Genomic DNA, 14,476 nt, shown 5'->3' on the forward strand with positions numbered 1-14,476 from the left:
GTTGTCAAAAGTCATTAACAATCAATGGACACATAATTCAACTGACAATTTAGCAATACAAAAACAAATTAAGAAATTCCATTTTAAAAAGATATGCCTTCAGCTGGATTTAAACTGAGACAGACTCACTCAGAGAACCTGACAGATTGCAGCAGGGAATTCCAGAGACTTGGGCATAATAACAAAATGCCCTTTCACCCCTAATGTGTGTTTTAATCATGGGGAGCCTCAGCAATCCTGCATCTTCCAAATGCTAAATATGTGGGGGGAAAAACAATTCATAGTCTTATGAGTTAAAAGCAAAATCTGAAAATGTGTTTCAAATTGTACTGAGAGCCACTGTGAAGAGGCCAGGACTAAATGGGGCGTTAACTTTGTATCTATTTAAAGCTCAAGAGCAGCATTTTACACAACTTGAAGCAAAACATTTACAGGAATGCCACTTTAACAGAGCATTACAATAAACTATGCTAGATGAGACAAAAGCACGAGTAAGCTTCCCAGCATCAGGCAAAAATAGGCATTAAGGGCAAAGTTAGCTCTCGTGGAGGAACGAAAACAGACCCTTAATTTCTCACTGTTTATTACCGTATCAAACCAATTTAATATGGTTAATTTAAACCTCTGTCTTATTCAAATTTAGTAACAGTGCCAAAAAAGAAAACAGTATAAACCTTAAACTCGAAGATAACAACAGAGAACAGTAAATGAACTACCGTGAAAGTTGTGTCTTGATAGTTCTGGGTCTTCATTCACTGAAGTCTAGTCCCCGATATGCTTTTTTTCGCTAAATGGTAAGCTATGATGATCTAAGTGATTGCTGTGATCTTGTTACATACCACGTCTGTTCTGTTTCTTGAGTACTGTGTAGCCCTTTTGTCTTGCCGTTGTATTACATCTGCTGCTGCAGCCTTCGGGTTCACATCATTCAGATGACTAAAGGCAATTTTATCATTAGTTAAGGGAGTACAATAAGTGAACAGCAATTTTGCTTAAATGAAAATAGTTAAATATTTATGAAGAAATGTGTCAGTTAATCAATTTGAGAGAAAAGCCATTGATTTAAAGCTTCTTTTAAAGAGTAAGTAGCGGAGTTCCAGAACATATAGCGTTATACATCCCCATGTGTTGCTACAACTGTTTAAATAACGTACCTGTAATTTTTCTTTTCATTGTTAGCATCCTGACAACGTTTTACACTTATAACGTTAAAGTCTGTTTCAAAGCTCTTTTCAAAATGGCTTCTCTACTGCACAATGGCTTCTCTAGTGCACTGAGATCTGTCCTCTAGATCACTGCAGCGATTGAAAAAAAATAAAATATACCAAGTGCTCTGGCTTTTCTTTTCCAGGTACGTTATTTAAACGGTTGTAGCAACACGTGGGGACGTGTAACACTATATTTTTCCAAACCCTGCCACTCACTGTTTAAGGGCTGTAATATAAATCTGTTAACATTGCAGCTGGTATGGTATTGTTATACAAAAAGGAATGTACACACTACTTTGCAGTAGTACAGCAAAATACCATAACGCATCCTCCTGCAGTGTGCTGCAATTCACAATTAACAAACACATATTATTATTATTATTATTTATTTCTTAGCAGATGCCCTTATCCAGGGCGACTTACAATCGTAAGCAAATACATTTCAAGTGTTACAATACAAGTAATACAATAAGAGCAAGAAATACAGTTAAACAGTGGAGGTTGCTGATCTTTTTTTCACACAGGCTTAAAGTATGTTTGGTGTGGCATCCATTTGGCACTTTCTTTTTTTTAACCTGTTTTCAGGTTGTTTTGACGATACACTACAGGTGTGTAGATTAGTCTGGAAATCAGTTCTCCACAGGTCAGTTTGAAGTACTGAATGGAGCTAATTGTTATTCAATGCAGGAGTTTGACTAAGAAGTTTAGTTTTACTTTGTTTACTGGCTTCTGAAATTGAAATCCATTTAGCAATACATTCAAGTCAATTAATTACATCTTCAATTTAAAAAGAGTTGCCCATGAAGTTTATTTTTCAATACATTTGGCCATTTAGCATTAGACAAGCAATGTGTTATGTAGAATATAAAACATGTCTATAAGTATTAACTATTTACTGTTCTAACAGATAATGCAAGTCTGCTCATGTTAGTTGTAAAATTCATTATCTTAACCAATGTGTTTGAGAATTATTCCCCCTTTTTTATTTGAAGTCATTATCCCTCTAGATCACTAGTCTACAATGCCTCTTTTACTACTTCATGTATGTTTGTTCTTTTTTGCTCAAAAGTTCATAGGCCAGTGGAGGCTAAAATAATGTTTAGGGGTTTAAATTTAGAAAGATTAGTGTCTCATTTAAAGGAAACCTAATAGGCATGCTGAATAGTCATGGCACAGGTACACATTTGAATGAAAGCCTGAATGACTTGCATGATTTACTATCCAAAATATGTGGACTTGGATGTACTTAGATATCTTATAGCATGTATTCTTATAGTTAATGTATTCTTTTTCCTGAAGTTTATGGTAAAGTAATGGTATATCCCCTTCGGTCACGATTTTTTAATTGTAATTTTTAGAAATTTTAAAACAGTTTGTGTGAACTCTATGGAGTTCGAGGAGTTGCCCTGCATTATAAAATACATACATAGATAGGAAACTTAACATGGTACAATTGTGCACACACTGAGTGAAGGGGATATACACAGGTTTTATTTTTGTTATTTATTTGCTAGATATCTAAAATAGCTACGCATTTGAATGCATTAAATATAAGTGAATGCCTGGAAATATTCTTTCAATGCACTCAACCGTGGATCCTACTATGTAACGTTCAGATCAATGAAGGAATGTTCGTAGAGCTGTTTCATGTGGTTGCTGTTCACATCATGCAGCTATTTCTTCTCGTGCATATTTTGCAAGGGAGTCAGTGTGTTTAAAGGTAGTTGATAAGAGACCTAGACCACCAACCCTAGACCTGCACCACCAACCACCAACTTGCATTTCATTGCACAAAGAATTTGGGTGTAAGTGCTCCAGTACCACTTGGTACCACCATTTATCCAAATTAGGTTTCTGACAAGCTACAGCATACATAATAAATCAGGGTGTCACCACACAAGACAATCAACGGGGTGCATTCCATCCGTAGATCTGCTAGCCTGTTCATATTGATTTGTTGTTCTAGTTGTAATGACTTTTAAAACGTTCAGGAAGGTAAATCAATATAACCCTATCAGGCTGATGCTGCTCAATCAGTTCTCTATGTTGTGAGATGAATTCAGATACACTAGACTGACTCTTAACAAGTAACATTACTTATTACAGTTGTTTAGTTTATCCCACATGTTATTCACTGCTTTTGTTTGGTGTTGCTTTTATTATACTTAAAAACAAATTAACAGCTAACATTTGGTGTGATTTTGTGTTTGGACAGTTATAAATAAATAAATAAATAAATAAATAAATAACTGAATTGATCTATGGATCCATATAACTAATTAATTCATTTATGGCTCTTTAGGTAGCAAGGCTATGAAGCCAACATCTCAAATAGTGCCTGCAAATTTGTGTATTTATAAATTCATGCTGTTTTAATCATGTAATACTGTATTTATCTGTGTCCTGTATATAATTTAATGTTATCTTTATTCTCTGTATGTTTATCGATCGTTTTTTTTGTTTTATGAAAGCCATGATGTCACGTCCTAGTTTCATATATCATGAGTTACATGTATATAGTTTATTATGCTGAGATCTGACAACTTTCATAAAAATTGGATTTTGGTTGTTAAGATTGTTTGCCATTCACTCTATCAGAAGAAAATATTGGACATTTATATTCCTATTATGTTACATTTGTATTTCTGAAAGCAGATCAAATGAGGGACAGTCTCTCTAAGTTAATGGTGCTGCATCTTGATCTTGATCATATTTTGGTGTACTAAAGCAACATATTACCTGGCTGCAGGGTGCAGGACTGGAGAGTTCCACTGTGGAAATGGCCGCTGTATTCCTGGTGATTGGAGATGTGATGGAACGGCTGACTGTTCAGATAATTCAGACGAAAGTGGCTGTCGTAAGTACAACGTTATTGATCACCCAAACACGAGAATATTGCATGCGTTTGAAGAGTAGTATTTATTAATGCTAACTGTACCTGAAAATCATTTCCTTGTGTATTCTAAGCTCGGCTAACCTGCGATACCAGCCAGTTTCAGTGTGTGAGCGATGGGGAATGCATCCCTCAAAACTGGGTCTGTGACGATGAGGAGGATTGTGAAGATGGGTCAGATGAGACACAGCACTGTCGTATGTATTCCCTGCTTGTAATGATCAGAGAGAGGGGGGTGCATAATTTGTAGACTTGAAAACATTATCCTTAACTTATACCTTTTCTGTACATTTTACTCTGCAAAAAGGCAAAACATCCCAAACTCAGGAAGGTTAACATTTTACTGATTTCAATGACAGCAGTAGTTATCAGCCGTTGTTTAGCTAAGTTAAATAACAGTATCTAAAGAAAACACCTCTTAATAAGACACATGCTACTTGATATAATGGAAGTGACTAGGTTACCTACACAATTCTCTTCTCTGTCTTGATTTCTGTGCAGCTGGTAGGACGTGTTCTAGCCAGCACTTTACTTGTCCTGAAGGAGCTTGCATCCCAGGGGAGTACAGGTGTGATCGAGTCGCTGACTGCTCGGATGGAGCGGATGAGAGAGGCTGCCGTAAGTCTTTCAGTCCTTAACACTGGATTTCCTTTCGGCCCGTGCTTCTTTGGCATTTTAATCAATTTGTAAGATTAAGGGGCTTGCTGATTGACAGAAATGGCCACAATATGCTTCTTGTTGTCAGAAAAGAATTGCAGATTCTTTCATGGATTAGTGAGCTGGTGTTTAGCTACAATTCCATTATTGTAGTGGCTTACTGGGCCTCTACTGTTACAGGCTACCCGTGTGTTTATGTTTGTTAAACTGCTGTGTTTCCAGGTAAAGCATATGATGTAAATATATGAATACTGTAGGTATTTGACTTGGTCATCCGGTATTCAGTTGGTATCTGAATAGTTGATGATATTTAAATGGGATTTGTTTGTGTCGTTGCATTTCAGTAAGTGGTATATTCTTCATTAAACTTAAACAGTTGATCAGTTTTTCAACCTCAAGAAAAATACTTCCCTGCCTAAAAATGTATGAATTTATTAACACGTTATCTGAGTATTTACTGTATGTTTAGCCAACACCTACAGAAATAAATACAATTTCAGTATGTTGAGAACAAACACATTTGCTGATGTGAGAAATGTTTTCCTCACCTAATCCTCTTACTGTTGTTACTCACTATACAAACTGTTTTAAGAGGCTACCTGAACCCAATTTCAATCCACTGGAACATTTGAGTTGTTCTGCAGTGCTTCTCTCTGGGTTCCATGGTACCACTATATTTTATCGCCACTGCATCTTTTCTTTAGTTTCTTTGTCTCATACAAAACCTGTAAAGCAGTCAGCTGTAAATTGCAATGCCTACTTTGAGTGTCCTTCAGCTCCTGCATATTTCAACAGGCAGGTTTATATTGCAGGAGAGATAAGGGATCAACCCATTTGAGGCGAAGGGGCTTAAAAGAGCAGTCAAGTACAAAGTGCCACCTGTATAAAATAACTCAACAATTAAACATGTAATAAAATGGATCAAACATTCCGGACCCTTTTATGTTAATGAGATTAGAGTCTTGTAAAAGCCGCCCGTGCCAGTGCTAAGATAACAATCTGTACAAAGTTGAGGCAGTGGGCTATTAAATGAGTAGCACACTGTCAGTATAGTAAAGTACTTCTTAACAAATGTGTTGAAAATCTGCCCTTACAAAGGGACATGCTTTTTATTTGTAAATTATAGTAATAATAAACTTAATCAAACATACAAACAATGCAGCTAGGTCTTTGCCTGTGTTTTGATGACATTAGTCTCTTATAGTTTTACTTCATTGTATTCACTAGTTACTAGGCACCATGCAAACATGAGAAATATAAAAATGGCCAACAACAGCAACAAAGGCACATCATTAAGACTTTATTTGTCCGATGACTTTCTTCTAGCATTACTGCAGAATTTATGATTGTTTTATTGATGAAAAATGTAGATACTTTACTTGATCATATCACTTTTTTTAGAATATGATTTCATACAGTATTCTGTCTTTGTTTCTTACACAAGGTAGTCATACTGTACATTAGCTCTTTAAACAAAACCACTAGTTACAAAGTAATGTATTTGTGTAACTGCCTCACTCATACCAGTTATTATTATACAGTGTTTGTAATAGTAATGTGTTGTTTTAAGATTAATATCAGTAGAATTATGTTAGCGGGATGTCCTAGGGGGCACACTTATCACATTCACTTCCTATTGAATTTCTTCCTGTCATTTTTCCTGTAAAACAGCTGAGAGCTTAACAGCTTTTGTTGAAACATCTTGTCGGTTATTTTTCACCACAAAGAGAGGTTTAACGAGCAAATGGCAAGTAAGAAAGAAACAAATAAATAAAAGCTGACATTCCCTTTTCCAGACTACCCTGTGTGTGCAGAATTGACATGTGCAAATGGAGCCTGTTACAACCGGACCCAGCATTGTGATGCTTTCGCAGACTGCAGAGATAGATCAGATGAAACCAATTGCAGTAGGTGTACCATGAGTTCCTCCGTAAATGATAATGAAGAATCTCATTCTTAACCATGGTGGATATAAATACTGTTGCTAAATGTCAAACCTTAATTCACCATATTTAGATGGTACTTGGTGAGGTTCGTGCATGGATCAAAATTCACCCCTGGAGCCTGATAGAAAACACCTCCAGGATTAATTTAGAACTAAAGGGCAACAGTATGCAGATCTACCTACACGTAATTAAAATCGTCTCCATTGTATCTAACTTTTAACTGTAATTGCCTATGAGTCACATGAGTAAACAAGCCCTTGATTGGTAGCAACTAAGAAATTATTATTATTCAGCAAGCTCAAAACCACTCTTCCTCATATGAATGAGTTTGAAAAACAACAAAACATAGTGAATAACACTGTAGTCTATGTAAGGTTTTCAAATGTAATGAATTCGCTTTGTTTTCTTTTACTGGTTAGGATTACCATTGTGTCTTGTATTGTTACTCACTAATTTTGTGCTGTTGGGTCTCATTACTTTTTAACTGATACCTTGCACCTGTTTATTTTTTGTGTTCATTTTCCAGCTCAGAGATGTAACAGTAATGAGTTCCAGTGTGCCCATGGGGAATGTATCCCACAGGCCTATACCTGCGACCATGATGATGACTGTGGAGATGAGAGTGACGAGCAGAACTGTGGTACGTACTGTAGCCTTCAGTTCTACAAGAATGTGCCTAAACATGTAAAAGATAGATGTCAGTCACTTATATTAACTTGGCAGCGTGTCCAAAAATACTAATGCCCAGAATACTATAGTATGGTAACCTTTATAATCGTTTTACTTGGTATAGTACTTTTTCTAAGTATTAAATCCTTTTTTCAAGAATATTTAAATAGGAAAAAAAAAGTTACAGTCGTTTGTTTGATCTACTTAATCCTTCAGAAAATGTGCTATTGGGTTTTATGAATGCCTGCAGAGTGCAAAATAAGACTAAACTGTTATTTTTAGGCTCATTATGGAATGCCTCAGCCTATTCATGTTCTCTTTCATTTAGTCTATCCAACATGCAGAGGGAATTTCTTCACTTGTCCAAGTGGGCGCTGCATTCACCAGAGCTGGCTTTGTGATGGAGATGATGACTGTGAAGACAATGCGGATGAGAGAGGATGTGGTACGATCCTTTGTTTCAGGAAGCTGCTCACTCTATAGGGGAAAGTGGACATATCCACCCCCTTAAGAGTCGGGGAGATTAGGGGCAATATCAAGATAGGACAGTGTTTCTTTTGGAACATCATAGACAGAGAGACATTAACAAAGCAAAGTACAAATAGTCTTCTCCCAAATAACAGACTTGCCTCAGGAGTGGGAAAGTGAATAACTCCATACTCTCTCTGACTTGCCCCTCTTTCATGGTGATTACTATTAAATCTAACAAATGTGTTGTTGGTTGCTTGAGTTTATATGGTAGGGCACCCTAAAGACTCACTGAAGTCTCTTTATTTATACAATCATGACAAATAGAAATCCGAATGAAAAGCCAGTTGCACAGTGCAGTCCTCCTGGTGTTCTGTTCTGTTGTGGTGTATTTATGTTGTGGTGTATCATATGCTAAGGAAAAGCTTGGCAATGTCTTTTCACGTTAGAATCATCAGATCGGGAGTGCTATCCAGGAGAATGGGCTTGTCCTTCCTCTGGGCTATGTATCCCTGTTGAAAAATTATGTGATGGAACTGCAGACTGTCCTTCAGGTGACGATGAAACCAACACTACAGCAGGCAGAAACTGCAGTGAGTATAACAAATGAATGGCTTATGAATCTATGCATTTTGCAATATTTTACTATCAATGAGTAAATCAGTTTTATATATAAAATATATTGGAAAATATTCAAATCTAGTTTAAACAGTATACAAGTATTCTATGCCAACTGGAATTTACTCTTAATTTAAATAGTCTAACAATATATTTGTTCGGTATTTGTGATCCTAAATGTAAAAACGTACTTATTTTTAACAAAAATAAATAAATAAATAATCCTGTGACAGGACGCGTCGGCAAGGAGACTCAGAGACCAGAAACGTTACAGTTCAAGCACTCACACATATTTATTTACATTTTACTCAGTACACAAAACAACAAAAACCACAGCACAGCACCTTCACCATCACAATTCTAAACTAACACCTGTGAGCACCCTATTTATACACCTGTGGCTAGACCCTAATTAATCATTTAATCACTTATTCAATTCACGGCTCCAGCCACAACCCCACGTGTTTTTGCAGGGAGGAATTTAACCCTCTCCCTGCCGCCCAATACTCCCCACACCTGTGCACTGGCAGGGCTTTCACTCTGCCACACTGCCACAAAATGATTTGTCGAGCCCCCCTTCCTCCCCAAACAAACTTGATTCCTCCACTTGTTTTCTTATAACTTAAAAAAAGGTTTCAAAACTATATAAAAAAGCAATATCAGCATGAATAAAAAGTTGTCAAATTTCAAATACAAATGGCTGAATTAAGACATGTATTCTGAATTACAGGTATTGTAAACTGTGCATCTCTAAGCTGCCAGCATCGTTGTCACCCATCCCCGTCTGGTGGAACGTGCTATTGTCCGTTGGGCTATGTAGTTAACAGCAACGATAGCCGCTCTTGTGCAGGTATGTGCTCAAACACAGAAGAAACATAATGACAAGTTTTGTTCTTAACACAAATTGTTCTCCAAAATACCTTAAAAGCATAAAACAACATTCCTTATGTATGTATCATTTAATTTAAAGCAAGATATGTGTATAATGAATATTATTACAGATATATGTATGTATATTTTAAACAGTTTAAAGGTATTAATTCAAATCATGTAGTGTACCGTACTTCTTAATAAACATGTCCCTCTTGATTCGAAGTCTGATACAGATAGTTCATAGTTTAAAGGATCACAGGAGCGATTACAAGCCTGGTCACATCAGGACAAATAAAGAAGATCTTGTTTTAGGAATAACAATAGGAGGGGGACTTAGGAACTATGCCAGTTTCAAAAACTGTTGGCAGCGACCTCAGCTCCACAGTCACTTGTCTTAGAGAGTTGCATACCATTGCATAGGTTGGAGCGCATTGTAACTTTCTTTACTGAATAAAAAAAAGCGCCTTGTGGACATCATCCCCCCTGCTTAGACATTGTTTAGCAGATAATAGCATGGCCTTGCATGACAGAGTGAGAACATCTATGTCTCTGCCCAGCTAACCTGGAGGAGGAGGAGTACAAAACTAGGTGGCTTAGTGAGATAATTAAAATCATAAATAAGACATTTACAAATTGGTAAAATAAAATAAAAAAAATGTAACTATAGCCTGGTGTGAGTGATCTATGTTTTGATTTTGTATTAAGATTTTGATGACTGTAAGATGTGGGGAGTTTGTGACCACTTGTGTGAAGACAGAATTGGCAGTCACAGATGCAGTTGTCAGGATGGATATGTCCTGGAACAACACAGACATTGCAGAGCTAACACTTCATGTAAGTAACCATGAGTTCAGTCTGGGCATGTAGCCTAACTATACTTCAAAAACAGCTAACCCTTAACTGTCAGCCAATTTTTGATGCCAACAGGTTTTTGACCTTGTATGCTGCTTTCTGTTGCATTGTTGCCTGGAGAATGTTTTTTTTTTTTTTGTCTCTTTAGCTGTGCAAGAAAGAAAATAAATACACTAATGACCATGTGACAACCATTTTCTGCTTACAACCTTATGAGGGGTTTTACTTCACAGTAGGGTAATGAAAATAGAAGCTGCCATTTAGCGCAGCAGAAGAAAAGAGTTGCATTATTGTGTTGATGAAGTGATTTGATACATCAAATGTATTTCACAAGTGTAATCTTTTGTGCCAAGGGGCATTATAGAACTGTGAAGAGTTATGTAAAAACGTTTTTATTCACAGAGCTATTTTTTAAAATTCTGTTTTAATTGATTAAATAAAACGTTCTAGGTGATTGTTAAAGAAACCAACAACAGCCTAAAACAGGCTTTAAAACTAATGAGTAAAGACTTTGTGAATGGGATCCACTCACTTCAACACTACACATGAGGCACATTATCAAATGTACATATGACATATGATATACAATGCCTTCCACTAAAGAGCCTCATGTCTTCTCTTTTAGCGGGGGCACCGTCACTGATATTCTCCAATGGGCGGGATCTGCTGATCGGTGATATCCACGGGCACAGTCTTCGGACGCTGATGCAGTCCCAGAACCGCGGGATTGCTGTTGGGGTAGATTATCATTATTACCTGCACAGGGTCTTTTGGACAGACACCATTCAAAATAAGGTAAGTAGCCAAGTGACTGTATTTCTGAGTCTCTTCCATTTTGTTTCCAGCTGCATTAATTTCAGTCTTTCAAGTTTATTTTTTATTTTGTATTGAATTGAAACTTAGTGAGCTGCATAAAACAGGTAAACAGGTACTCCAAATCTCTAGAGCCACAATCCAGGCCCTAGATTCCTTCTCTGCTTTATTTTCATTGCTGCAAAAATGCTGAAAGCTTTGGCTGGGCATCAGGCCCATTGCTACTTAAAACTACAGCACCCTCCCCCTCTCCATCCTGGACAAACACACTTTTAGATTACCGTTGAGGTTCCTGTAATGAATACAATGATTTTCAAAACAAGATCTGAAATTAAATATACTCAACAAGATGAAGTTGTGTTGATGGCTCTTCAAATTGCATTTGCTACACGGAGTCCTTATCTTTGCCTTTCTTTCCCCAGCAAATATTGTATTGCAGATATTTTTCAGTTAATCCTGCAAAACCGCTGGGCTATTCTGTTACATTTGTTCTTTCTAACAAAGCATTCTATTATGTGGATCCCTCTTGGATAGCTTTTAATATTACACTCCTCTTCATTATAACTCTCAGCTATAACACTATCTTGATTATAAGGCACATTTGGCTGAGCTCCCAAGTAAAGCCAGTCTGTTTGAGAAAATAGGAAAGGATTTCATTTATAGAAGTTGGAAAATATAAGCATTGAATATATAATTGTAACTATAACTGTCATATTTAGATTTCAATTGCGTTCAGTTGCTTCCATGTTTAGTGACATATTCTGTGGGACATAAAAAAAAAAAAAACTATTTTGTTTTATGTAAACCAAACCTCATCACTTTTTAAGAGACACACCTTGTTGTTTCTGATGGTGCCTTTATTGTGCTGAAATCTGACTTGCTATGAAGGAAATGCATTGCTTTGATTGGTCCCTTCTTACCTTGTAATAATGGTCAAACTGCTTGGCTCCCAGTAACTGTGTTATAATGGGAGGGACATGTATATGGAACTGAGTCCAAATGTTTAATCAAGAAAACTTTCAGATGCTCCGATAATTACTGACATTTTTGTCAGTAATTTTATGTAACCTGACCGTGTATAAAGTAACCTGCCATATGTTTTCACTCGTGGCCATCAGTTATATGCATTCTTTGGCTAATTCGTGGGGCACTCTCTTCGAGGTCTAGCTGTGCTTGGTTTGAACACAAGCCACAGAACTGAAAGGCTCGGACATGTCAGCAGTATGATGATTACCTCTGTGAATCAGCTCCCCTTACTACAGGATGTCAACATGGCTAACTTGATGACTTCAAGCAGATGAATCATTATCTTGTAAAATGCATTAGTATGATTAGTTTAAACCAAGTAAAGTAAGTGTACAGTATCTAGTTTCTGTATCAGTTCAGCTGCAATCCACTGAATCTGCTTTTCAGTTTCCTGGATCTGACACCATAATGGCTTGTTTCAAAGTGCAGTGTGCATTCCCACTGTGTGCCAAGTGATAAAGACTTCCAGACTGGTGCCATCTGAGTGGCAGGCTTTACAAAGCATTGCCAAGGAGACACCCCTAAAATGTTAGGGATTTTAATTCAGTAGTGTGATTGTATTGTATAATGGAATACACTGCAGAGGTCGAGTATCCTGTCCATTAAAAAAGCTATATTGCACCTCAAGAGCTAAACTGCCACTTCTCCCTTTTGTGTCAGTCTGGAGGTGAATATAAATATTTCAAACTGGCTCACATGTACGCTACATACATGATGGTTACTACTTTGTATTATTATTATTATTATTATTATTATTATTTAGCAGACGCCTTTATCCAAGGCGACTTAGAGACTAGGGTGTGTGAACTATGCATCAACTAGAGTCACTTACAATTACGTCTCACCCGAAAGGCAGAGCACAAGGAGGTTAAGTGACTTGCTCAGGGTCACACAATGAGTCAGTGGCTGAGGTGGGATTTGAGCCAGGGACCTCCTGGTTACAAACCCTTTTCTTTAACCACTGGACCACACAGCCTCTGAAAGTGTCTGAATAGGGGCAATTTTTTTTATAAATTTAGTCGTCGCCAATTTTCAACCCTAGTTTTCTCCCCAATTTGAAATGCCCAATTATTATTTGTATCTCGGTTCACTGCTGCAACCCCCTGGTGACTCGGGGAAACGGAGGCTGGAACACGCGTCCTCCGAAACGTGCTCCTGCCAATCCGTCATTTTTCACACTGCAGATCCACAGCGAGGCCACCAGACCTATAGTGCCAGAGGACAACACAGATCTGGCGGCTCCACTGCAGAACTCCAGGCGCCCTATCTAATACAGGGGTGGCTGGTGTGCTGTGAACTGTGGTTTCCCCTGCCGACCTAAGCCCTCCCTACCCGGGCGGCGCTCGGCCAATTGTGCGCCACCCCCTAGGAACCTCTGGTCACAGTTGGCAGTGACATAGCCTGGATTCAAACCTGCAAACACTTTACATTCTTATACAAATGCAAGAAAGAAATGCTTTTTTTCCTACCATTTTAATCAGCCACCAAATGCTAATCATTAAACAAGGATGCTTTATTTGATTTGCAGGTGTTCTCTGTGGATATTGATGGCTCCAATGTTCAGGTGGTTTTAAATGTATCAGTTGACTATCCTGAAAACCTGGCTGTGGACTGGGTAAACAATAAACTGTATGTTGTGGAAGGAAGTGTGAACAGAATAGACATGGTGGATTTAGATGGAAAGAACCGTGTGACACTGATTGCTGAAAACCTTGGGAACCCAAGAGGAATTGCAGTCGATCCCACAGTGGGGTAAGTCTCTGGTTTTAAAGGTGCAATAATAATAAAGCAAGATAAATTAAAGTTGTTGTTCGTCCAAACAAGCTCATCCTTCCAACTGAATAAGCATTGTAAATATTTGTATTTCCTTTAGCTGCTTGGTGTATTGCCTGTGTTGAATGTGATTGATTTAGGAATTGAAAATCACTGTGTATAGATAGATATCTTTTTTGCTGTTTCCTTGTAACTCCTTTTTTGTTGCTGTATTGTTAGAAGGGGTAAGAGGCTGTGAAGTAAGTTTTGTTGCTAGACCCAGCAATCCATCATTGTCTTCCAAGACCAACCCGTGCGCCCACATACAGAGGGCTCCCATAATCATATTGCAAATATTTGTTTATCTGACTATATCCAAATACAATCCAAAAGGTTTATAGAAGGCTAGAAATCAATGATACAAATCTGAAGATGATTAAAAGCAGGTATCGCGTTCACCTCGTACAGTGTGACAGACTGAAAAACAGTAGGTACAAACAGACATGATCAGTGCATAAAAAATGATATTTTAGCAAATACTTAAATATGCAAGTTTATGTTTATTAATTGAGTGATTTTACTATTTTATTGGAGGACATTATCACAGAGTCATGGTTGTCATCTCACGAAATATCCCCTTTTAAGGTCCACAAATATTTGTATGACAGAGTTCATACAAACAGATGCTATAAGTATGCATA

General features: G+C 37.4%; 1 protein-coding gene across 3 annotated transcripts in view; it reads left to right on the forward strand.

Moving 5' to 3' along the window:
- Nucleotides 1-14,476, forward strand: part of LOC117973153 (low-density lipoprotein receptor-related protein 2-like) — a 63,007-nt gene that overhangs the window by 8,883 nt on the left and 39,648 nt on the right. For all 3 annotated transcript variants that reach the window (XM_059032279.1, XM_059032280.1, XM_059032281.1), the window contains exons 2-12: nt 3,958-4,065; nt 4,176-4,298; nt 4,603-4,719; nt 6,555-6,665; nt 7,231-7,344; nt 7,702-7,818; nt 8,291-8,434; nt 9,190-9,309; nt 10,038-10,166; nt 10,810-10,979; nt 13,552-13,775. In XM_059032279.1, coding sequence (XP_058888262.1) covers nt 3,958-4,065; nt 4,176-4,298; nt 4,603-4,719; nt 6,555-6,665; nt 7,231-7,344; nt 7,702-7,818; nt 8,291-8,434; nt 9,190-9,309; nt 10,038-10,166; nt 10,810-10,979; nt 13,552-13,775 — 1,477 coding nt within the window. The remainder of the gene's footprint in view (nt 1-3,957; nt 4,066-4,175; nt 4,299-4,602; nt 4,720-6,554; nt 6,666-7,230; nt 7,345-7,701; nt 7,819-8,290; nt 8,435-9,189; nt 9,310-10,037; nt 10,167-10,809; nt 10,980-13,551; nt 13,776-14,476) is intronic.

This window comes from Acipenser ruthenus, chromosome 10 (genome assembly GCF_902713425.1).
Source record: "Acipenser ruthenus chromosome 10, fAciRut3.2 maternal haplotype, whole genome shotgun sequence".
NCBI lineage: Eukaryota > Metazoa > Chordata > Actinopteri > Acipenseriformes > Acipenseridae > Acipenser > Acipenser ruthenus.